The sequence below is a fragment of the Physeter macrocephalus genome, unplaced genomic scaffold, assembly GCF_002837175.3.
Source record: "Physeter macrocephalus isolate SW-GA unplaced genomic scaffold, ASM283717v5 random_484, whole genome shotgun sequence".
Classification (NCBI taxonomy): Eukaryota; Metazoa; Chordata; class Mammalia; order Artiodactyla; family Physeteridae; genus Physeter; species Physeter macrocephalus.
The window spans coordinates 210-25715 of NW_021145768.1; the positions used below are offsets into that span (position 1 = coordinate 210).

The following is a 25506-nucleotide window of genomic DNA, read 5'->3' on the forward strand; positions in this document are numbered from 1 at the left end:
GCCTTCCTGCCCGGGACCGCGCCAGGCCCTGCCTGCAGAGGCCCAGGGGAAACAGCCCTCCTTGTGTTGAGAGACCAGACGTGTCCCCAGGGACACCCCCGCAGTCCTCCTGCCCGAGGAGCTTCCAGGAGGAGCTGCGAACACAATGAAACCGGAGAGGGTTGGAGGCCCAGCACTGATCCTGGGCTGCCAGGGAGGGTGGTCCGGGCCTCGGCGGCCTGGCGTGGGAAATGGGGGCCCTGGAGGTTGGCCCCTCTCCCCGGGCCTGGAGGCCCTCGAAGAAAGCAGAGAAGCAGGGGAGCAGTGGACAGGCCCCACCAGGCCCCCGTCAACCCGACCCACGAACTTCTGCACTGGCCCAAGGGCGAGCTGGCCCACGGTGCTAAAACACACCTGTGTAGCCACAAAACCTGCCACGAACAAGGTGACCAATCCTGGCATTCGGAGGTGCAGAGCCGGGAGATGGGCGAGGTGCGCCGGGTGTGGGTGCCGGCGGGAGTCGACGGTTAGGGACCTGGGCTGCAGCGCGTGTGACAGGGCCTCTGGGGCCGCGTCCTCCAAGCAGGTGCAGCCCTGCTCCCAGGGGCTGCGTGCTCGCTGGGAGAAGGCCTGGCCTTGCAGGTCATCTGACCCTTGGGATCAAGGTCAAGAGTGTGAGCTCAGGGTCCGGGACACGCCCACTGAAGGACTGCCATGCGCCCGCCAGGCCCCATGTTATTGATGCGGAAACCGAGGCCCAGGAAGGAGGAAGCAGGACAGGGGCAAACTCGATCTGGACCCCCGGGGCGAGGGCGTCTCCCTGTGGTTCTGGGGGCAGTGGGTGAGCTCACTTCGAGCTTGACCTGCATCTTCCAGGTAACAAACTAACGCCCTCGGCACCAAGCACCACAAAGCGGACCCACTAGTGGAAGGTCCGGGCCCAGGTCAGCTGGGCTCCGTGAAGCCGGAGAAGTGAAACACTGGCAGCGATTCGTGTTGAGACCTGAGCGGCAGTCGTGCGTTTCCCACGCCTTTTGGGAATCACAAGCCACCTGTCCTAACAGGCTCCTCCCCTGGGCGCCAAGGAGGGTCCCAACCCTTCTCAGGAGGGGACTTTATTCCTGCCCCCACCTCCCCGCTACCCAAGAACAGGTGGCAGCTTCCCTCAGGGGAGAAGGGCTGAGTGGACAAGAGTCTTCCCCCCAGATGACCTTCAGAGGAACGACCGGGGGGAGCACGCAGGGAGGCAGAGGGGGGCCCCTGGGAGTGGAGAGAGCCAGATCCTAGCCCAGGGTACCCCATGCAGAACACACCCAGGAGAGGGTCAGGCTTCGGAGCTTTGAAATTAACCCTGGTAGATCCATCCCAGGGTTATTCGAGGTCCCGTAAATATTTATAAATCGTCCCCCCCAAAACACGATCCCACTCAAACCTCCCTCTGCTTGACACCAGCACCCTCAAGGACCTCGGCATCAAGCCTGGACCAGGGCCTGTCTCGCCCTTGGACAGGCCGTGGGCAGCAGAGGCCCAAAGGCCGAGGAGCAGGGCCCTCCCAGCCCAGCACAGGGACTGGACGTGAGTGGACCCAGGGGTGGCCTGGACGGCTCAGAACTCGGGCTCCCAGGCTTCCAGGAAGATGGAGTGATAGAAACTTGAGAAGAAAAGCACTCAAACAACCGAGAATTTAGAGAGGCCCCTGGGAGAAGGGACGGAACGCTCGATGTCATCTTTTTAGAACGGCTTTGTGGCCGGGCCGCTAGGTCAGCGGCCGAGCGTGGATCAGGGCAGGGGCAGCACTACGACCTGGCAGGGAAGATTCTGCGAACCTCTGGCTTCTTCCTTTCACCCTAAGCTGGCACGTGCCTGCAACCAGGGCCCAAACAGAAGGCCCCTGGCGCTTTCCGTGTCATCCAGCCTCTGTGGTCCAAGGTGGCGCCCGCTCGCCACCCCCCCCCCACCTCCACATCCACCGGGACGCCTAGGGGCCTCAGTACTTACGTCATCGTACAAGGAGCCGCTGATGTCAGCCCCGTAGATGGGCGACACGAAGGTGAGGTTCTTCCAGTACTTGCGCTCCAGGTCATCGAAGTCCTGGTGCCGGGGGGTGCAGTACCTGGGGACAAACCGAGCGCGTGGGGCTCAGCGCACCTGCCGGACACACCGAGGGAGGGGCTCTGTTCACATACCCGCCCTCCCGGCAAGGGCACGGCCCCGGAGCCCACGGGTGAGCTGTGGTGACTGCCAGGCGGTGAGGTGGATGGACGGCGGGGGGGCAGCCCTGCCTGGAACGGTGCCCAGGGGTCCCGTCTCGCCAGCTATTGGGGCCCGGGGCCCCCAGGTCAGACCACACGCCAGGGCCACGGGAGCCGGAGGAGGGACCTGGGTTTTGATGGTTCTTGTCCACCTACCACCCTGCAGACACCGACAGGCACCGTGGTGGCCAGGGACAGAGCATGAGGGGACAGACAACGCCTGCCCCCACAGGACGCCTGTCTGAGAGCAAAGAGACTGCCAGAGACGCACAGATGATTTCAGCGACTGAGGGGGGCTGGGAGCTACGCAGAACAGGGGGAGTGAGCAGCGGTGCTGTGTGCCAGGGAGCGTGCCCGCATGCCATGACTGCCCACGACGCGCCCGTGAGCTCCCGGGAGTGTGTGTGCATGCCCGAGTGTGCCATGGAGAACCAGGCACTTGGGGAGACGTGCCAGGGAACCCCTCCCTGGGGAGGTGCTGTCAGAGCCGAGACGTCCTGGGGGAGGGGGAGGCGCTCCGAGGAGGGACACGGGCAGGCCCTGAAGGGCCGGCCCCGCAGCCAGCGCTGAGGGCAGCGTGAGGTGGACAGCGCGGCCCTGGGTCGAGCGAGGGTCTGGATCTTGCCCCTAAGAACCGGGGGACTGTGAACCGGGGGTGCGGAGGCCCACCCAGGGCACACAGAGCAGGCTCTGTGGGAGCTGCACGCGCGCCGCCCTCCGCACCCCGAGCTGGCGTTTCGCCCGCCACGCCGCCCAGGCCCGCGTACTTCTCACTGTTGGCCAGGCGCCGGTACTCCCCAACCGTCATGGCCTTCTTCTGGATGTTATACTGCGTGAAGAGGCCCGACTGGCCCGTCACCACCTGCTGGATGGGCGCCGGGATGACCACGTCGTCAATGTCATCATACGTCTGCCGCGGCTTCCACTCCTTCGGGGGGATGATCTGCGAGACGGAGCGGGAGGGTGGTCAGCGGCGCCTCCCCTGGGCTCGGCCGCTCGGGACTGGGTGCGGGGCAGGGAGAGCCTGGGGGCGCCTAGCACCCCCTGTCCGTGTCACCGAGCTCCCAGGAGACCCGGGGCCAGGCCTACGTGGGGACCACCCGGCAGGGTGGGGGGCTGTACCTGCCTCTGCACGGGGCCAGGGCCTGGAGAGGTGGGAGCGGCCCCAGAGGACGTGCGCGATCACAGAGCGAGCAGACATGGGCGGGCTGGGCTGTGTGCACCCCTCGGCCTGGGATGCACTCGCTGTGTCCCGGGGGCTCTGCTACCGCGCCCTCTGGCCACCACGTGCCCGGCTTGGGACTCCGTGTGGATGAGGCCCCAGAGCAGAGACCCCGGTGCCACAGTGCACACTCATTCCAGCGCCCTCGCTCCAGTGACACCTACTGGGGGCGATCGCAGCTGTAGGTGCTGGGGAGACATGGGGACACAAAGGACTCAGGCGAGGGCCTGAGTCCTGACTGGAGGGCACAGGTGATAAATCCCGGTGAGAAGAAGGAAATTGTAGGACAGTAAGAAGGGTAAAGCGGGGCCGGGTGAGCCGCCCAGAGGCAGGAGGTGGGGGGCGGGCAGTGGGGGGGTGACAATTCCAAGTGGGAGGAGGCCTGAGAAGGTCACACTGCAGCCCCTGCCCCGGCAAGCGCCACCACGCCCCTCCCCCAGCAGGTGGTGGCACCCCGGCCCACCCCAGGAGGGGACACGGAGGGCGCCACGGACGGGGACGGACCTCCCCCTCCACGTTTCCTCTCCGCCGGTCGGGGGTGACCTCTGCGCAAGCCCCACGGGCCCGGGTGGGTGTTCGCAAGCCCCGAACCTCCTTCCAGGGCATCCAGTGGGCCACCCACCCAACAGCTCTGGGAAAAGGAACTAAACCAACCCGTTTTTGGTGCATCAGCCACGCGCCCTGGGGTGGCCGAACCCTCTCCCGGCTCAGGGCCACCAGGGAAGCACACGGCGCTGAGGCCCGAGTTTGCCGACAGCTCGGGAGCGGCTGAGTCCACTCACCATCCCCAGGATCCCACTGTCACATGGGTGCAAAGAAATGTTTTGCTTGGCGACGAAAACACTCGACTCTCCAGTTGCCTGCTAAAAAGGGTGCCGCCCACCCACGACTAGCCCGCGTGGGGGCGTCCACCCACCTGAATCGGTAACAACGACAGCAGCGACGATGAGAAAGTCGGCACTCCTCACCCGGGCAGTCCCGCCCCACGGGGGACACTGGGCCAGGTCTGGGGACGTCTGTGGTTGTCAGGACTTGGGGGGGCTCCTGGCACCGAGGGGGTGGGAGCAGGGAGGCTGCTCCACACCCCGCAGCACCCAGGACGGCCCCCCAGAGAATGACCTGGCCCCCATGTCGGCAGTGCCAGCAGGACCCTCATTTAGAGTTAGATGGGAACGAGCCCCCTCCCGGAAGACACAGCTGTTCAGTCACAATGCTGTGGGCGCCTGGCGTGACAACAGGGTGCTGGGCTCAGCCTGCCGGTCTACAGTTTGTTAAGATTCCCAGTGAGAAATCCGAGGAGTCAGGTGATGAACTAAAACACTCAAGGCTAGAAATGCAAAAAATAAAAAGAAGAGAGGGTGACTTGCCTGGTGGCACAGTGGTTAAGACTCCACGCTCCCAATGCAGGGGGCCTGGGTTCAATTCCTCATCGGGGAACTAAGATCCCACATGCATGCTGCAACTAAGAGTTTGCACGCCACAACTAAGGAGCCCGCCTGCTGCAACTAAGACCTGGCGCAACCAAATAAATGAATATTTTAAAAAAAGAAAAGAAAAGGAGAAGAGGGCCCATGCTTCCAGGATACGGGATGTTCTTGCAGGGAAACGGGTTGTGGGGTGAGGGATCTGGGACCCCGAACTGCTCTTTAACTACGTGGCTGATGCCTCCTCGTCGCAGAAGAGCCTGAGTTTCCTCCTGGGGGAAAGTGCAGTGACCCTGGACCGGCTCCCCCGCCCCAAGTCTGTTGGAGAAACGCCTCCCTAACCAGGCTACGGGATGAACGGACCACTCCTCAGCCCTCCGCTCTCAGGGGAGAGCCTCGGGCTCAGTCCTGTCCCCACGGGCTCTGCTGTGTGACATCTGGACGCTGGGGAGGAGCCAGCAGACATTCCCGACACCTGGCTCACATGTGTGAACCGCACTTTCCCAGGCACATGCTAAGTGGGTTCTGGAAAGGCGCCTGAACAGAAGGCCACTGGTCTGGAACCCGAAGCTTCTGGAAAAATCCCTCAGCAAAGCACCACGGCCTAATACCCTCAAGTCTCTGCAGAGCAGGATTTGAAAGGAGGCTCTCCAAGCAGAGGACACCTAAAGGATGTCCCCTAAAGGCCCTTGGGCATCCCGACTGCGTGGCCCTGGATGGACCCTGACTCGGAGCTCCTGGGGGGCAAGACTCAGCCAAGGCCAGGAGGAAGGAGAGGCCACACACCCAAGGGAACGGCGCGACACCAGGGAGGTGGCCAAGCCGGGAGCGCCGGGCAGCTGGGGCAGGTGTGGGAGACCCTTCGAGAGGGAAGGAAGTGAGGGGCCAGCCTCTGCCCCCCAGAACCAGCTGGACCCAAAGTCATTCTGCTGGCAGCAGGCCTGGAGGCTAAGAAGGGCCAGGGCACCGCCTGGCAGCAGGGCACTGAGGGCACTGATGCCCCCTGACCCCTCCCCCAGGACCCAAAGCCATGCCCCTTCCTGGCTCCCTCCCTCCCACAGCCCTTCCCAAGCAGCCTGAGGGAGAAGGAGCCCAGTTGGACACTGGTCCCAGAGCACACTCAGGGTGGGTGAGGAATGTGACCCGCCACCCCGATGGCCCCAGGGTGGGAGCCCCCGTACCCAGAGCCCCCTCAGCTCCGGGCCCCGGCCCAGACGTGCCTGCTGAGTGCCCACCCCGACCTAGCTGCCCCGGGCCCGACAGAGCTTTTGTCGGGGGGCCATCAAATGTAGCTTTGATGGAAAAAGAAACCTCAACACCACACACACACACACACACACACACACACACACACACACACACACACAGAGAAGGGCGGTCAAGGCTGATGAGACCAGGGTGAGGGGCACCCCGGCGACTACAGAACTCGTTCAGGCCAGCAGGACACTGTGTCCCTTCTCCAAAGAGGCTGGCAGCCCTCGGGGCTGGTGGCCCGCATCGGAAGGAACTGGGGACGCTGAGGGCCGTGGCACGTGCCTCCCTGGACCCGTCTGTCCCCACAGGGCGGGGCGGCCCCGAGGGGCTAGAGGCACCTGCACACCGTCCCCGCCTGATGGGAGCAGGGATGCGGGTGCACGCACGTGTGTCGGCGCGACCGTCCCCACAGGATCTCTCAGCGACAGCGGGGGAGCTGCTCCCAGCAGCCCCTGCCCGCCCTCACCGTGCCCTTCCAGAGAGAATTGCCCTTGCCAGAGAGAAAACAGCAAAGAAAATACCACTTAAGAAGAGTGGAAAGGAACATGCAAACAAAGGGCAGAGGGGGACTTCCCTGGTGGCACAGTGTTTAAGAATCCGCCTGCCATTGTGGGGGACACGGGTTCGAGCCCCGGTCCGGGAAGATCCCACATGCCGCGGAGCAACTAAGCTTGTGCGCCACAACTACTGAGCCCTCGCGCTACAACTACTGAAGCCCGCATGCCTGTGCTCTGCAATAAGAGGAGCCACTGCAACAAGAAGCCTGCACACCTCAGTGAAGAGTAGCCCCTGTTCGCCACAACTAGAGAAAACCCGCGCGCAGCAACGAAGACCCAACACAGCCCCCCAAAAAAAACAAAGGGCAGAGTGAAAATGTGCCCTGAAAACATGTCTCACAAAAACATCCAGTCCGAATGGGTTCCTGTTGATTCAAGTAAGTTAGCGGAAAACTGGTCCACGGGAATTAAGGCTTAAAAGCAGAGGCATGGGGCTCAAAGGAAAGGCAGGAGCCGGCAAAGGAGAAGAAAAGGGAAGGAGCAGAGCCAGGGTGAGGACGCGCAGGGGAGACTCAGTCATGCCACATGAGGCTGCACCCAAAGCAGTCCCGGGACAGAAGGTGCTGGAAACAGCCCGGAAGCCGGAGCCGGAGACGACAGAGGAGGAAGGAAAGGAGAGGGGCCGGGGGAAGTGGCAGGTGCTGCCAACGGAGCACTCCACGAGGTTACCAAGATTCCTGGCACAGGGGACAACTTGGATCCAAAAACAGAACTGGCGCTGCGTCCCGGCAAACGCGGAACGAGGTGAGGGACAGGACACGTTCCAGATGAAGGGAGGGCTCCCCACGCCCAGCCCCATGGGCACCAGGCCTCAGAGTCCCCCACACCGTCCCCTGCTGGGGCACCTGAGGGAAAGGGGCACCTGACAACCGACCCCAGCCAATCGGTCCAACCCAGAGGGAGGCTCCAAACGTGCAAGAACCCAGGCCCGGGGCTTCCAGAGCCACAGACCCCGATGAGAAGGTTCTGCTGGGTGCGTGCCATCATGGGGCCCAAGGAACGAAAACCAAGGAGAGGGGAGAGGAGGGAAGATGTCGCAGGCCCACCTCTCTCCTCATCTGCGCGGCTGAGATTAAAGGCATGGATGTCACACAGCCCACCAAACCTGGCAGGGGAGGTGGGCAGAGGAAGCCCAGCACACCTGTCCCCTCGCTGCAGACACCGTCTGGGGGACAGACCACCGTGACCCCGCGGCCCAAAACCACCCACCACCTGCCTCCGTCCAGCCACGGAGCTGACGCCGGCATTCTTTCTGTTTTTTATTTTTTTTCATTTTTTGAAAAAAAAAATTTAATTCTTTTTTTACTTTTTAAAATTTTACTTATTTACTTATTTATTTATTTATTTATTGGCCACCCCACGCGGTTTGTGGGATCCTAGTTCCCCGACCAGGGATCGAACCCAGGCCCTCGGCAGTGAAAGCACAGAGCCCTCACCAATAGACGGCCAGGGAATTCCCTTTTTTAAAAATTTTTAAATGGTTGAGGAAAAATAACAAACGAAGACTGTTTCAGGACAGGTGAAAATTCTACGAAATGCACATTTCGGTGTCTATAAATCAGGTTTCATGTGCTCACAGCCATGCTTGTGGGGTTGTGGGTCATCCCCGGCCGCAGAGCTGAGTGGTGGCCACAGACAGTCCAGCCCAAGGAGCTGAAAATATTTACTATCTGGCTCTTTGCAGAAAAGGCTTAACGACCCCCAGCTTAAATAATAGAGGGCTGGGTATTAGATAAAGTGCAGGTCATACAGGAAGCAACTAGAAGAACCCAAATCAGGTGACGAAATCTCCCAGATTATGTGGTGAGCAGACCCTCACACACAGGTTCACGTGCACATGAAGAAACTCGGCACCCATCCCCAAGGTCTGTTCCCTGCACAGAAGAGGCGTGGGCAGGCATGCTATGTGCTGGTGTTCACACACGCACACACGCACGTGCACGTGCACGTCCGTGTGTGATGCTCCGTGGAAAGAGACACGAGGAATCAGTGCCGTGCCGCTCCAGGCAGAGGAGCCGGGGTCAGGGTGGGTGGAGGGGGCGCTCATTCTCCCTCCTACCCTGTCGCAATGCTTGAACTCGCTTCACACGTGCGTTACGGTCTCAAAAAAAATGTGTTTAAGTAGGAATATAATATAAAGGCAAAAAGTAAGCCCTCCCCGGCACCGACTCCCCTGGGACCCCCTGTGACGGGGTGAAACAGCTGCTGGTCCCACCATGATGCTCTGTGTCCCACCCAGCATCGGCGCCCTCGGGGACCCCGGTGCCCAGAACTGCGCCTGACTTGGGGAAAGAACATATGTTCATGGATAAATTAGGTCAGAGGGGCTCAACGAGCAGATTAATGGGTGCCTCTCGGGCCCCTTGCCCCTGGGTGGGCACAGGGCAGGGGCTGAGGAGAGGTGCACGGGGGCCTGGGGCATCACCCACCTTGGCCAGGCCCGCCCGGTGGGCCCCCTGGGACTCGATGTAGGCCACGTATCTGTTGAAGTCCTTAAACTCCTCCATGGTTGGGCGAAACGTCATGATTTTACAACTCGGGTTCTGGGCCCCGTGATCCTCGGACCCCATGGCTGCAGCGGAGAGACGGCCACACCTACAAGGGAGACAAGAGAGCGTCAGCACCTCCATCACCGCCACGGGCCAGTTCCCTTCTCCCCAGGAGGCACCCAAACCACCCGGCCCCGAGGACAGAGGCTGTGCAGCCGAGCGGGGCCAAGGGGAGCCTGGGGGCCACTTCATCACTCACTCTGGCACAAAAGACCAAATGACTGCAACGAATTACTAACAGAGGTAGCCCGTTCTAAGAGCCCATGTGATTCTGGAGGCCAGAGCGCCCATTTCAAACAAGGGGCCTCGGAAGTAAAACCTTTTCTTATCAGGGCCTCATCCAGATTCACCGGCACTGACCTCACAGCTGGAATCCAGAGGCAGCAGCATGGGAGGGGCTGGGAAGGTGAGTGAGGTCCTGTGTGTTTCACTAGCAGGGAACCCCTCCTCGGGCGGGGCCGCCGTGAGCAGGGGAGCAGTGTGGGGGTCCCGTCCCTCCAGCACTGGCCCGGCTGCTGGCAGCAAACCCAGGCCCCAGTGACCCACGGGCTGCCCGAGGCCGGGACCTGGAACCAGGAAAGCAGGAGGTCCGGCCAGAGAGGCTCGTTTCCCGCCGCGTCACCCTGGGCTATAACCACGCCTGGCCGATCCAGCACAGAGTGTGGCACAGGGCATGGCGGGGATTGGGCTCCTCTAGGGGACAAGGCTGCAGGTTGGAGAGGCCTCCGCCTGTCCCAAGAGTTACAAGAGTTAGGGGGGCCCAGCAGGGTGGGTGGTGACCCACCCCAATGAGGAAGAGGCTTGGGGGACAGACTCTGGGGAAGGGTCCCTGCTGGGACAAGAGAAGACCAGACTCCCTCCAGGACTGGAAAGAGGTCAGAACCCAAGTGCACGCAGACCCAGAACTTGGCGGACAATTAACCAAGTCCACCTCCCCCCACCCCAAAGTGAGCTGGGGAGTGAGAAAGGCAGGAAGCCCGCCAGTCCGGGAAGTAGAGAGTGGGTGGGGGGGGTCCATGTCGCCAAGACGCAGCCACTGGCTCCCCAAAGACGTTCCCCCGGCGGGCGCTAGAGGGCAGTACGAGCCCGGGAACGGGAGCCGAGGTGGGCAGCTCCCTGGGACAGACCTGGAGGCCCAGGCGGATACCAGACCAGGTCCAGGTCCTGCCCTCAACCACCCCATGCCTGGGCGCACAGGGCAGTGGGTCGGCAGCTAAGGCCGCGCTCTGAAGGTCACACTCACGGCTGGACTGCTGAGGACCCCGGAGGTCCTGGCACACACGGGGTCACCACTGCATCCGGGCTGGGACCCCTGGGCCCCTCCGCCCTGTGTGCACAGGAACCTCTGTGCAGGGAGCGCCTCCTTGCAGGGCAGCCGAAGCTGCGGTCCACAGGGCAGGCCACGGGTGCCCGGGACCGTGTGACAACAGCTCTGAGGGGGATCACAGGGAACCACCGAGGTCACACGGGTTTATAAAGGGGAAGGGTCATCACAAACCCCCCTGTGGACCAGCAGGCACCAGAGGGCCCAGGCCGCGGCCAGGCTGACCAGCCCTCGGGACGGACCACCATGCCGTCCACCTCCTGCTCCCCACCCCACAGCCGGGTCTTGGCACCTGACTTCCCACCTGAGCCCCCAGAAGCCAGCTGCCCGCTCCCCTCCAGCCCAGACCCAGCCACACGGGGCTCACCTGGGGCCTCCGCTGTCCTGAGGGAGCTGAGGGAGCTCAAGGCCCCGGGGGGACAGGCCCGACCCCGATGATCTGGGAACATGGGTGTGGACCCGAGTCGGGCTAAGGGCTGTGGAGGGAGGCACAGGGGCGTAGGGAGGGAGGCCTCCCGGGGCAGGGACCCGGGACAGGACACAGTGGGGACAGGACAGACGACCGGCCGCAGCCATCGCTCGCTGGCCTTCCTCGTGTGCCCGCCACCCGAGCCGCCCCGTCCTGTCAACCCCACCTCCCCACCCGCCCAGATTCCCTGCACCCACCGCCCCTGCCCGCAAAGAGCAGCGGGCTCCCAGCGGAGGGGGTCCCTGCCGCCCACCCATCTTGCGTGGCCATCAAATCCGTCCTCTGAGGCCTGCAGCCGGAACACGATCACCCGGGTCTCAGTCCCTCGTCCGCAAAGCCCCCAAAGGCCGGGCAAAGGGCCAGAGTCCGGCTCCGCAGCCCATCACGGATGGTGCCCAGATTCAGAAGCGGCGGACACATCAGCGCCTAACAGCCCCGGCCCTGTTCTCCACATTTTATGTGGGTGGTGTGTCCACTCTGCACAGCTCACGAGGGGGCGTCACATGCCTGGAAGCCCGACTCTGCTGCGACCACCCCAGTCTCCCAACACACCGCCACCCACCGTGGGTGACGGGCACCAGGACCACCCGCAACAGCAACTCTCCTCTTGGCCAGGCCGGTCGCAGCAGGGGAGGAGGACACAGGCTCCCCCTCAAGGCCAGCTGTGTCACCACGAGAGAAGCCCACCCTGCCACGGGTGCTGCCACCTGCCCTCCCACAAGGCATTGTTGGTGGGAAATGAGGTGGGGCAGGACACCCATCTCCCCCCAGGACCAGCCTGTCCTGGGCAGAGGGGGGAAGCCCCGGGGTCCTGCCCACACGAGCTCTCTCGCCCATTAAACGTAACCACAGGAGCGCTTTTTCCATGGGGGGCAGGGGGAGCGAGCAGGTGATATGACAGCAGGTAGAGTTTCCTGCACTGCACCTGGCAAGGTACGCTTCTCCAACCACCGCTGTCATCCAGATTCAGCTCAGCGGTGGATCATGTGCGGTTTTCTTTCTTTTTTTTTTTTTTTTTGTCTTTTTCCTGCCGGTTGCAGTACAGTTTTTAGTAGGTAAATATAAAGAAGAAAATTAAAATGGTTTATAATCCCAACACTCCATAACCCTTGATGCGTTTTTTGAAGGGGGGCAAATAAAAATCAGACGTGCACATACTTAAAAAAAACAAAAGGAATGTGCTCTTTACCAGACAGTGCCACGCCCAAAATGCGAGGTTCTAACAACTTCATCGTAAAAAGACAAGCAGCACAATTAAAAAGTGGACCAGCGACTTGAACAGACATTTCTCCAAAGAGGAGACTCAAACGGCCAGTAAGCACATGAAAAGATGCTTGAGGTGATCAGCCATCAGAGGAATGCAAATCTAAACTACAGTGACACACACCTCCCCCACTGGGGCGGCTAGAGTGAAAAAGCAGATAACAGCAAGTGTTGGTGAGAAACTGGAACCCTGACTCCCAGCTGGTGGGAATGTAAAATGGGGCAGCCCCCCCAAAAGTTAAACATGGAACTGACCACACAAGCCAGCAATCCCACTCCTAGGTATACACCCAAGAGAAATGAAAACATATGTCCACACAAAAACTTGTACACAAATGTTCACAGCAGCATGATTTACAACAGCCAAAAGGTGGAAACAACCCGAGTGTCCATCAACAGATGACGGTACACAAACTGGCCCCTCCACACACGGGAGCATCACTCAGCCACGAAAGGGAGAGAAGCCCTGACGCTCGCTACAACGTGGATGGACCCTGAGAACACGATTCTCAGCGAGAGAAGCCAGGCACAGAAGGACACCGTAGGCTAAGAGGTCTGGGTTTCTTCATGGAGTGATGGAAATGTTCCAAAGTTGATTGTGGTGAAGGCTGCAGGACTCTGAATTTGCTAAAAACTTTGGAATCGTGTGCTGTAAGTGGGAGAACTGGTTGGCGGGTGGATTCTATCTCAATACAGCTGCTACCCCCAGAAAAGAAACAGGGATTAGTGTAGGGGAGAAGGAAAGAAGAAAGTTCTGCACTTGCCAAAAAAAAATAATAAATAAACAAAACCTCTGGCTGCCTGGCAGGGTGGGCGCCTGGAGCCTTCAACTCCTCAGCCAGCAGAAGGGCTCCCCCAGAGCCAAGCCCCCACCCCATGAGAGACGGAGGACACCCCGTAGCCCGGCCATGGAGGAGGCGTCTGCTGGGTTGCTTCTCTAACAGGAAGTGCAGCCTCCAGAGACACTTGGTGGGTCCCTGTCCCCACCCCCGCCCCGGCCCAGCCCTTGAAGCCTCTAACAGGAAAGATAGCGTCCCTTTCTTCCCACTCCTGATTCTGAGGCTGAGAGCAGGCATGCCTATAGGCTGGCAACCACTGAATTACACATTCTAAATGGATGGAACTGTCTGCTTTGTGAATCACCTCTCAATAAAGCGATGATTTTTCTTAAGTCCTGTGTTCGGGGAGACCCTGCACGCCTTGGCCTTCCTGGCCTGATGCTCGCCCAGCCCTTGCAGCCCACCACCTGGGACCGATGAGCGTGATCACGTGTGGAGGGGCGGTTCCCCAGCTGTCCTGGACGGCTCCTCCTCACCCAGAGACAGGTGACAGGAGGGGTCCACCCGCTCTCTGGGTCCCAACGAATGAGTCCAGACCAGAGAAGTCCTCCTGGGCTGCTGCACCAGCACCTCCCCCAGAGGCCTTCAAACTGGGGGACTCACGGGCTGGGCCGTGGGGGACACTCTGGCCACCCCCGTGGAGGCTACCACCCGACCTGTGCTGCAGCACGGTGACCAGGTGGGGGGTCTTTCCTACCCCACCCTGACAGCTGCCCCTCTTGGGGGCAGAGGGCTCTCCAGATCTGGACTCCAGCCTGGGGCTGATGCCCCCCCGCCAGGAGCCCGACAGAGCGGGGTGTGCTGAGCCTGAGAGCCTCAGGAGAGGGGGTGTGAGAGACACCCCAAGGCGTGGGTCTCCCACAGCCGGGTGCACTCTGTCTGTCCGTCCGTGAGCCAGAATTCAGAAATAAGGTGACTGGTAGAGGACGCCATTTCCCCAACAGGCAGCCTCATCTTCCTGACTGAGGGGCTCTGGGGACTAAGGGTTTCTGAGGCCCAATGGCAGATGTTTTCCAGAAACTGGATGGCTGGAATCTGCAACTCTGGGGTTTTGACAAGAATACAGTATTCAATATGCGGGAAGGTACGTCCTCTGAAAAAAATGTCACCCTACTAAAAGCTTTACTCTGAGGGGTGCACTGTTTTTGAAAAGGATTCGGGGGCTCTCTGAGCACGAAGTGCCCCAGTTCTTCTCTGTGGGGTCTGTACCCCAGCCCCGGGGGGCGTCTCTCCCCCAGCTCTCTCCTCCCGGGTCCTCCCCTCCACCTGCCATCAGGTGAAGCCCCAAGCCTCCCCGTGACTCCCAGCCAGCCCCGGGCCCTGCTCCCATCTCGGCCCAGTTCCTGCCACCACAGCCCAGTTCCCAACAGAAGATGATGACTGAGAGGCCCCTGAGCAGGCTCAGGCCCCAGTAGGAGCCAGCAGCCCTCCATCAACTCAAGAGAAAACCCACCGTGAAGGCAGCACGGGAGCCCCCCAGCCCCTGTCCCCCGCCCCCGGGTGTGGGCCTGGCACTCCATCACCGTGTCCCGAGAGCAGCTCATCAGGTGCCCTCATACAGTGAAAAGCTTGGCAGTAGAACGTCCTCCACGTCATCCTTCTCTGCTGGGAGCACCCCCTATGTCCCAGGTTCCCTGCAAGCTGGGCATGGTCCCTGATCACACAGAGCCTGAAGCCCAGGGGGCACTCGGGGCAACTAGTGCTGCCCCACCATACCCGTCAGCCCCAGTGTCAGAGAACCCTTTGTCCCCCCTGCCCCTTGGCCTGTGGAGCCAGATCGGCATTGGGGGGTCATCGTGCTGGCCCCACGGAGCAGGAGAGCCCGGGCTGGGGGGAGCACAGGCTCCAGGAGCAGCCCACGAAGGAAACAAGGATGCCAGCCTTGATCTGGCTCTACCCCACGGAACTAGCTGGACTGAAACAGCCACAGTGACGAGAGGGACAAAGCAGGCAGAGAGCCCAGAGCCAGGAAGGCGGGAGGCCAAGGTCAGAAGGGCCAACTGAGAAATGTGAGGACAAGAGACGTGAGGAAGGCAGCTTGACCGGAGGGGGCTGTGTGGACACGGGGCGGGGGCGGATGGGTAGCCCCGCACACAAGGCCAGGACCATCCTAACATTTATCTGAGCGACGCCAACTCCGAAAGGCACAAAGAAAGAATCGCCCGCAGCCCTGCATGTTCATTCCCTACGGCTGCCAAACGAATCTCCACAAACCTAGTGGCTGAAACAGCACAACTTTATCTTAGAGTTCTGGAGGCCAGGAGTCCCTCCCGGATCTCAAGTGGGCTGTGCTCTTTCTGGAGGCTTCCTGCCTTTTCCAGCTTCTAGAGGCACCACATCCCTGGCTCAAGGTCCCTTCCTGCATACTCATAGCATCTCCCGGATCTCAGTTGGGCTGTGCTCTTTCTGGAGGTTTCCTGCCTTTTCCAGCTTCTAGAGGCACGGCATCCCTGGCTCGAGGCCCCTTCCTGCATACTCACAGCATCTCTGGTCTCTCTCTGCCTCTCTTCTCTGACCACTGCTTCCGTCACCACGTCCCCTTCTCTGACTCTGACCCCCCTGCCTCCCTCTTAGAAGGACCCCTGTGATGACATTGGACCGCCTGGCTAATCCAGGATGAGCACCCATCTCCAGATCTTTAACTTCATCCCAGCTGCAGAGTCCCTCTCATGTCAGGGAGCATCTTCACGGGCTTCACAATTAGGGTGTGGGCACCTCAAGGAGCGCTATTCCCTCTGCCTCAAAAGCCACGTGAAAAATCCATCACACAAAGAGATAAGTACCAGTCACCATGCCCCTCCCACCAGGGACCGCTGCTGTGAGATGCGTCCTGGAAAGACAAGCACATCAGCCTACTCGCTCAGACAAAAGCACAGTTTCGAGAAGAGGACGAAGGGGACCAAGCGATACCCAGTGGGCTGCAACATGACCCCCGCGTCCTCCCCACGACTCAGACGTGCACAGCACCCCAGAGTACAGAGCCCGGAGCCACCCTCTGGCCGCAGAGCTGACTCACGGGCACAGCCAGAGGCCCCAGTGATGCCGAAGGAGCCCTTTCTGGCCGCTCGCGCCCCAGACAACCTTGGCCTGCATCTTCACGTTGGTGCCAGTGCTCCCACGGGCTGACTCCCAGGTTAAGAGGCTCACACCTCGTCAGCCCCCAAGACGCTCGGCCGAGCTGTGGGGAGGAGCCAGGAGGCGTGAACTGCAAGCTGGGTTGCATGGTGGCCTGGGGAGCCCCCGGGAGCCCCATCCCCAGGAGGCCTGAGCAAGGGAAGGGCAGGCCCGGGAATCCCCAGGGGCCCGGCTCGGCCCCATTCCCTCACATCGCCAGAGCCCCTTCGCCAATCCCAGGGCAAGCGTGCGACACCTGGGGACCGCGGCGATCAGGGCCACGCTTTCGGAAGATGCTGCAGGGCCAACAGCGCTGGCCACGGAAGCCTCGAGAAGCCACATGGGGCAAAGTCCCGTGAATACCGCGGTCTGAGTCACAACCTCGCGTGACTCTAAAATGACAGTGTCCTGGTTCAACACCCAATCTTTCCACCTAGGTACCCCCCAAACTGCAGAGAGAAAATGAATGAATAGCAACATGTCCTCCGTGGTCGGGGGCCTTGCTCAAAACAGACGGAGGCAAACGAGGAACGTTTATCATGCCTCTCCTCCTAAAAACCGGCGCTAAGGCCACCTTCTTCTCTTGATCTTTGGTATACCTTTGAACTTTAAAGAAAAAAAGCTCTCTCTGTCACAACCCTCCCGGAGGAAGTGCCCACGGCGGGGCCGCCCACAGCCCATGACAGGGGCATCTTTTATTAGCCTGGAGACGTCACCTGTCTGTGCCCACGGACGCAAAACTGGGTGCTTTTTTCACACACACAAAAAAAAGCAGGAAAAAGCTACCAGACCTGAAAAAACAGGCCAAGCAATATGTTGAGGAGGAAGAAATCCTTACAATGAAGTAAATGAGCGAAAAAGCAAAGAACCGGGAGGGCGGGGGGCAGGAAGCAGGCTGGGTGAGAAGCCCACCCACGGCCTGGGGCGGCCTGCACTCTCCTTCCCGCCTGGAGCTATTCTGCTTGGAACTGAACCCACGTGTCTCCAGCTCAGATCCTGCTCCTAACGAGACAGGGTGGAGCAGGATCTGATGGGAGAGGCTTCTTCATACTCACAGGAACCCAACCACGCTGGCCAGGAGCGTGAAAGGCGAAGCATGGAGCCACCATCTGACCCAGCCATCCCACCCCCTAGGTGTCTACCCAAGGGAAACAAAAATACACGCCCACCAAGACACCTGAACGTTCACAGCAGCATCATTCATAAAATCCCCAAAGCGGAAACAACACGAGTGCCCGTCAACGGATGACAGATACACCAAATGTGTCCCTCTACGCACGGGAGCACCACTCGGCCACGAAAAGGAGAGAAGCCCTGACACTCGCTACCACGTGGACGGACCCTGAGAACACGACGCTCAGTGAGAGAAGCCAGACGGAGGAGGACACACAGGGTGTGATTCCACTGACGGGAAACGTCCAGGACAGGCAGATCCACAGACACAGAGAGTGGGTTCCTGGTTGTCAGGGGCTGGGGGAGGGAGAGGGAGTGCCTGCTTAATGTACAGTGGTTTTGGGGAGTTGATAACGATGTTCTGGAGTTAGATGGAGTTAGATGGTGGGGTGGCAGCACAGCTCTGTGAACGTACTAAAAACCACTACATTGCATATCTTATTTTAATTAATTAATTAATTAATTTGTCCACTCCACTGTGTGGCTTGTGAGCTCTTAGTTCCCTGACCAGGGATTGAACCTGTGCCCATGGCAGTGAAAGTGTGCAGTCCTAACCACTGGACCGCCAGGGAATTCCCTGAATTGTATACTTTGAGGTGTGACCATTATGGCATGTAATTACATCTCTATAAAACTTAATTTTTTTGAAGTCCAAGGCAGCCTGTTTGGGACCTGCCAGGCCGCAGTCAACCTGTCCTGTTTGTCACGAGCGCTCTGATCGCGAACGCCTGAGGCCTTTTGGGGAAGGTGCCCGTGACCTCACTCATTTCTGTCTCCCACTCTTCCCCCACCCCAGAACATTCTCACACCTTCCAGGGCTGGCGCTCAGTTTCTCCAGCTATAAAATGGGTTGATAGAGGGAGATGATTAGCATCCTTGTGAGGGATGACTAAAAAGTTAACCGCACAGGGCGAGCTACGTACGCAGAATGTGTCATGCGGATGCAGATACAGAGAGGATAACCGAGTTTCAGGGACTTGACTGTCTTGTCAGAAAGCGTGAGCTTTAAGGGTAAAACAACGCTTTGGGACAGTCAGAACTGACCATTTCTAAACCGGTTGACGAGGGCCTGGTCCACCCAGCCCCAGACAGTGACAAGCTGGCAGGGACTGGGGACGGCCCACCTTCTCTGTGCAGGACCACACGGTAAACGTTTGCAGCTTTGCAGGCACGCAGCCTCTGTCACAACCACGCAATTCCACCACCGTGAGGAGGAAGGCGCAAGTGAACAGAAGCAGCTGTGCACCGATAAGGCTTTGTTTACAAGAACACACAACGGGCTGAGTGGGCCAAGTGGTCCTCGGGCCGCAGTTTGCCGGCCCCAGACCCAGATGCCTGAAATCTCCCCTTTAAGGAACAAAACCTACACTCACCGCTTGTAAAGGGGAACCTGAGCTCCATGGCCCAATTCCTGGGTTCCTAAATCGTGGCAGAACAGACAAGGCCACGTTCTAGTCCACACTGAGCCCTCATTAGCCACGTGGCCTTGGGAGGAGGCTTCATCCAAGGTCAACACTGAACACGAGCCTTTCTCGCTCAGCCAGCTCTCCTCGCTGTGGCCAGGAGCACGGGAACTGCTCGTCCCACGCTGAACGCCCCTCCACCCGGGTGCCAGCCACTAGGGGCTCAGGCTGCTCCCTCTTTTCTGACCAGTGACCCCCTTTGGGCCACCTCCAGAGGCCACCTCTGTGAACCCTCTGTCCCTGGTTAATTAGAAAAGTCCAGGAGAAGGGGGACACCTTGGAGCTGAAACCCAGAAGCAGCTGGGTCATGGGGTTCTTTTCAAAGCATTTAAAAATAATCCTCCAGGGTTTCCCTGGTGACTCAGTGGTTAAGAACCCGCCTGCCAATGCAGGGGACACGGGTTCAAACCCTGGTCCGGGAAGATCTCACATGCCACGGAGCAACTAAGCCCATGCGCCACAACTACTGAAGCCCGCGAGCCACAACTACTGAAGCCCGCGTGCCTAGAGCCCGTGCTCCGCAACAAGAGAAGCCACCGCAGTGAGAAGCCCGCGCACCGCAACGAAGAGTAGCCCCCGCTCACCGCAACTAGAGAAAGCTCGCACACAGCAACAAAGACCCAATGCAACCAAAAATAATAAATTTTAAAAATAATAATAATAATCCTCCATTTTTGAAGACTCTCCCCTCTCCTTGTGACAGGTCATCATCTCCCGCAGGGTGTGAGGTGGGGTGATTACGCCCCTAGGTGAAGCCAGAAGTGGTGTCCTGCCCAGGGACACGACACAGATAGGGCAGCTCATCCTGGGCCATCCTGGGGTCCCCCCAAACCCACCATGGTTCTCAGGGCTTCTAGAAGTGAGGGATAGGTGTTCAGATGCTGAGGGGCCAGAGTGCAGACGCGGAGAGAAGGCACATCCAGCAGAACCACGCTGAGGGGTCCAGGCTCCTCTAGGGGCATCTGGCCCCTGGACACCCCAGGAACTCAGAACCAAACAGGGCCGCCTTCTCCACCAGCAGCCCTGGGGCCGGGGGCCCACACACGTACTTACTGCAAGGTTCCTAGTACGCAGTGGGGAGCGAGGCTGCAGGGAGATGGTCCAATAACTGGCTTCTGTTAGGGTTTCTGACAGGCTCCAGCAATGGCGATGGTTCCTAAAATGTGCAAAACAAAAGCACAATTAACTAAAACGATGGTCTGATGAAGTCTTAACTCCAAATTACACTCCTAGCAGCAGCGTGCAGCCCAGGGATGCCGGCCTCTGTACAGTTGTTTCCAAATCCTCGCCACTTTCCAAGAACATGAAAATCCACGACCAGGAGCACCTGCCCCACTAAAGCCTTCCAGTGACGGCCCATTTTAAGCTCAGCTCCTAAACATCAGTAGCTGAGGAAGCAGGAGCCTCCAAAAATCAAATCAGACCAATGATGCTTCTGGAAACCTTAAGGTACAGGCACTCCTGGGAGGTTTACAAGAAGTTCTGCCTCTTCCGAACCCCCGCAGGCAGGGAAGGTGCCCCTCCAAGGAGGACAGTCGGACAGGAACTGCCGCGTGGTGACCGCCATCTACACCCCCGGGGGGCAGAGAGCACGGGGCAGAGCGTGGCAGGCACCGTGCAGCTGAGACCCCACGGGGGGCAGGGTCCCCACCACGGCATTCACAGCCAGGCTCAGGTTCACTTGCTGAATGGACACAGGACAAGACTCTAAACATGGGGTGTGGCCCCAGGGCCTCTGACAATCTGGGCTCCAGCTGCCCCGACTCACTGGGCTCCCCACCCCTACCTCCTGGACACCTGAGCTGACGGCTCTGGCATCTGCCGGAGCCTCCCTGCCCCTGTGCCTTTGCACATGCTGTCTGAAGCTGGACTAGCTGCTGGGGGCCGACCTGGCTGCAGGGCAGCTCAGCCGGGGTGCCCTGGGGGTGTGGAACTCAGTTCTGCACACCTTCCCTAACTCACCAGGAGCTTTAAAAAGCACAGGTTCCACAAACACCCTTTCAACAGGCAACGTGTGCTGACCTTTTCTATCTTTTTTTTTAATCAGTTTTTTTAAATTACTGGGCACAACCCACTACATTGATTTCACTGTCTTCTAACAGGTGCCAGCCCCTGGGCTGAAAGGCCACACCGAGCTGTGAAATGACCGGCCCTCGGGCATTCGCCTCTTCCTCTGGACCAGCTAAGCCGCCCGGGGCCACGTGTAGTCCCAAGGGCTCCTTGGCCGCTGCCACCTGCCCCGCTCCGCAGCCCCGCCAGCCCCTGACAGTGACAAGAGCGGAAGTTCGGGGGTTCGATTACTCTGGCATGTCCCCACATGGCTGTGCCTGGTGGAACAATGGCCCCCAAGGATGTCCCCATCCTAATCCCCGGGAGCTGTGACTATGCTCTCCTTGGTGGCAAGAGACTGCAGATGGGATGAAGTTAAGGATCTCAGCTTCCCGAACAGGGATGGAACCCGGGCCCCCTGCACTGGGAGTGCAGAGTCTTATCCACTGGACCGCCGGGAAGTCCAAGTTAAGGATCTTGAGCTGGAAGATGATCCTGGGTTATCAGGGGGCTCAGTGTCATCCCCAGAGTCCTTCTAAGAGGGAGGTGAGAGGGTGAGAGTCAGAGAAGAACTGATGACAGAGGCAGAGGTCAGAGCGATGTGCTCTGACGACGGAGGAGGGGCCACCAGCCAAGGATGCGGCGCCTCTAGAAGCTGGAAATGGCGAAGAACCGATTCTTCCCTGGCGCCTCCAGGAGGATCAATCAGCCCTGCCCACACCTTGATCCTAGCCCAGTGAGACCCATGTCAGACTTCTGGCCGCCAGGGCGGTGAGATGATAAACGCACATTGTTTTAAGTCACTGAGTCTGTGGTCATTTGTTATCGCAGCAAAGGGAGACTGATCCGGCGGCTTCCACGTACATCTCCCCGATGACAGAGGAGAAGGACCTTCTCACCCCCACTGCCCGCAGGCCTCCCTGCTGAGAAGAGCCGGCCTAACTTTCACTCACATCTGATGGGGTCACGTATCTCCCTGGTCACTTGTCACTACCTCTTTGCATACTGTCTCCCCAGACGGACGATGGGCTACCCCACGCACAGCACGTGGGCTGCAAGGCAAAGACCACCTGAGCCTGTGGTCCTCGGCTGGACAGACCCCAGTCTGCTGCTGCCAATGGCTGCGGGGTCCTCCTGCCCTCGTGCTCTGGGGGATGACAGCATTGACTGTCATCCCAAAATAGGGGGCTGGAAGCTCTGGGGCTGAGGTTAAGGCTCAGCCCTCAGGCCACAGCCAAGGCAAGGCCTCCGTCCACCCTGACCTACGTCCATGTGGGGCTAGGCTCACCGGCCTCCCCCTGCTCCCGCAAGGACTGAGGGCCCCCCGTAGCCAGCCTGTCACCACCCTGGAGGCCCTGAGACACCAGGGGCCTGGCCACAGCCCACTCGGCACAGGCAGCCAGGGCTGAGGGCATCAGGGGGCCCTTAAGTGTGGGCTGGGCACAGTGACTTCCTCCCAAGAGGGACAGTACGGAAAGGGGGGAGGTGTGACCTTCCAGTGGAGACACCTGAGCAGCACGACCTCAGCCAGGGGACCGAGGTCGACACCAGCAGAGATGAGTCATGTGGACGGCAGCCACCTGAGATGAAGGGTGAGACGGCCCTTCACAGGTGGTCCTCCTCCCAGCACCCAGCGCCCCAGTGTAACCATGAGAAAAACACCAGACAAGTTCCCACTGAGGGAGATTCTACAAAATCTCTGACCACAGTCCTCCTCAAACCCGTCAAGGGCATCGAGAACAAGGAAAGTCTGAGGAACCATCACAGCCCAGAGGAGCCTGAGGAGACGAGACACCTGAATGTCATGGGGGTCCCGGACGGGGTCCTGGGACAGAAGAGGACAACAGAGGCAAACAAGGCAAACTGAATGAAGTAGGACCCTAGTCAACGAGAATGTACCCATACGGTTCACTGATTGCAACAAACGTACCCGCCTCATGTAAAACGGAATGCGAGACTGGGTGTCGGGGTCAGGGGTGTAGGGAACTCTCCCTAGAGCTCTCAATTTCTCTATAAACCTACAACTGTTTAAATGATAAAGTCTATGTAATTTTTAAAAGGAAAACAAAACAGAAAGGCCCTGGTGCCTCCTGCTGCCCAGGCTGGGCCGCTGGCCTGGTAGCGGTTCCCGGGAAAGCCGGGTGCTGAGAAGAGAACTCGGGGTGGGCAGGGGGCGTCCAGCTGCAGTGAGGAGACAGACTGAGTGGCGACCCAAGGCCTCAGACACCACCACCCCGAAGAAGCACACTCTGACCATTTATTTCTCCTTTAAAAAGGCGCCGTCTGACAATCGGATGATGTCGCTCTTCCGAGGTGCCCGCCCCGCGGACGCTGATGGCTCCTCCACCCTCTGCAAAGGGCAGGCAGGTGGGCCGGGAAGAAGCAGCAGGAACGGGGGAAGAGCCAGCTGTCTCCACACGCTGAGACACCAGGAACTGCCACAGGCTGCTGGCACCTCTGGGACCCCACAGGCCTGGCCTCCCCACCCCGGGCAGGGGTTGCTGGGCCCCTGGTCCTATCAGCTCTGGGCCACCTAGGGCTGGCCCTCGGGATGGGTCCACCCACACCACCCACACTGCCCACGGTGGCCCGGGAGCTGGGCCCGGGGTCCGAGAGGCAGAGAGCTGACGGGCATCTTCCGCCCACAAAGGCAGGGAGCCCTCGCCTGTGTGTGTTATCTGATCCAGGAGGGCTCAGCGCCCAACTCGGCCTGCTCCCCGCTGCTCCCAAGGTGAGCTGGAGCCCCTCGTGGGAGCAGGGAGGGCGGAAACACTCATAGAAGATGGGGACTCCCAGGAGGACATGAGCGCAGTGAAGGGGCACCAGACGACAAAAGCGAGGACAGCGAGGACAAGATGAACAGTGACAGTCGCGACGATAAACCCACAGAGTACGGTAAACACATGCCGGTCCTTATTGGTATGAAATTCAAAATGTAATGTAAATAGGGGAGAAGGGATAGCTCTCTTCTACAAAAAATTCTAGATCATAATGCAGAAGGAGTGAAGGCAACATAAATGCACCGTGAGATCTGTACGGTAATCACTGCTGCAGGAAAGATCCACCGCAGACGCTGAAATTGACAGGCAAATGTTTATGAGAAGCAGGTGTGCTGTCGCGAGGTCCCAGAGGAAGAACCTGCAATCTTCTGGCAGAGACTCCAAGCAGGTGCCACCTTACCCGAGGGGTGAAGGTTGACCCCACAGGCAAAGAGACATATCAGCACATCGCCCTGGGGCAGCCTCCCTCAAATGCATAACCTTCGTGTCACCATGAGAAACAAAGCCAAGGAGAGGGACACTACAAAATCCCCCACCAGTGCTCTCCGGAAGTGTCAAGGTCACGACACACAAGGAAAGACTGAGACACGGCCCCAGTCCGGAGGAGCCTAAGGAGCCTGACACCTGCACCGTGTGGTCCCGGGTTGGGTCCTGGGCAGAAAAGGGGCTGAGAGGGACAACCGGTGGGATCCTAATAAAATCTGTTGTTATTACTTCAGGTCATCCTTCCGCAGTTACGCTACCTGTTAGTATCAGGGGAACGTGGCTGAAAGGTACATGGGAACTCTTTGTACTGTCTCAGCAACATTTCAATGCCCCTTAAATTATTTCAAAATAAAATATCAAAAGCAAAGAAAAAACTATGCAGGGGACACGGGTTCGTGCCCCGGTCCGGGAAGATCCCACATGCTGCGGAGCGGCTGGGCCCGTGAGCCATGGCCGCTGAGCCTGCGCGTCCGGAGCCTGCGCTCCGCAATGGGAGAGGCCACAGCAGTGAGAGGCCCGCGTACAGCACAAAAAAAAAAAAAACAAAAACCCACACACAACAACCTCTATCTCCGTCCTCTGAAGTTCACTGCACAGCAGGTTTTAGCTGGAAGGGGAGAGTCTGGCTGTAAAAAGATCCAAACTGATAAGAAAAGAAAAAGCAAGTTGACGCCAGCCTGCAATCCAGTTTCAAGACTGATTAAAGACCCAACCTGCTGAACACAAGTTTCAGATGCTTCCTGTTTGAGAGAACTGAAGAGCTGACATTTTCATCAGTCTTTACAGACTGGGAAAAGAGCCTCTCGTTTACAAATATCTCACCAAATCCTCTGTATCCTCACAGACAACAAAATCCAACTGCGGAAGTGGCAATGGCTCAGCTAGCGAGGTGACAGGCACCCTGGGTTGTCTGGATCCCAACCCCAGGAAGGCTCTGATCTCATCTCCTGGAAATGTAAGAACCATATCATTTTTCTTTAACGTCCACCCCAGAGACTAGATATAAAATAACTCAGGGTGACAAAGCTACAGTGATCAAGCCAATGTGGTCCTGGCCTCAGGATGTACAGAGAGCTCAATGGATAAGAGTGGGCAGTCCAGAAATAAACCTGCACATTTAAAGTTAGTTGGTTTTCAGTGAGGTTGCCAAGACTGTCCAAGGGGTAAAGAGCAGTCTTTACCACAATGGTGCTGGCACAACTGGATGTCCATGTGCAAAAGAATGAAGCTGGACCCCTACCTCACACCAGACAGAAATTAACTCAAAATTAACTCACATATCTAAACTTTAGAGCTAAACCTCTAAAAC

The 25506-nt window shown here is 59.1% G+C and overlaps 1 protein-coding gene across 1 annotated transcript in view; it reads right to left on the reverse strand.

Annotated features, from left to right (window-relative positions):
* Positions 1-318: 318 nt before the first annotated feature.
* Positions 319-25506, reverse strand: part of LOC114485082 (lysine-specific demethylase 4B-like) — a gene marked incomplete at its 3' end in the record, with an annotated part of 50479 nt that continues 25291 nt past the window's right edge. Inside the window, exons 3-7 of the mRNA XM_028485610.1 lie at positions 19936-20038; positions 9118-9283; positions 2999-3174; positions 1974-2092; positions 319-632 (exon numbers count right to left, since the gene is read on the reverse strand). Of these exons, the coding sequence (XP_028341411.1) occupies positions 319-632; positions 1974-2092; positions 2999-3174; positions 9118-9258 (750 nt within the window). The remainder of the gene's footprint in view (positions 633-1973; positions 2093-2998; positions 3175-9117; positions 9284-19935; positions 20039-25506) is intronic.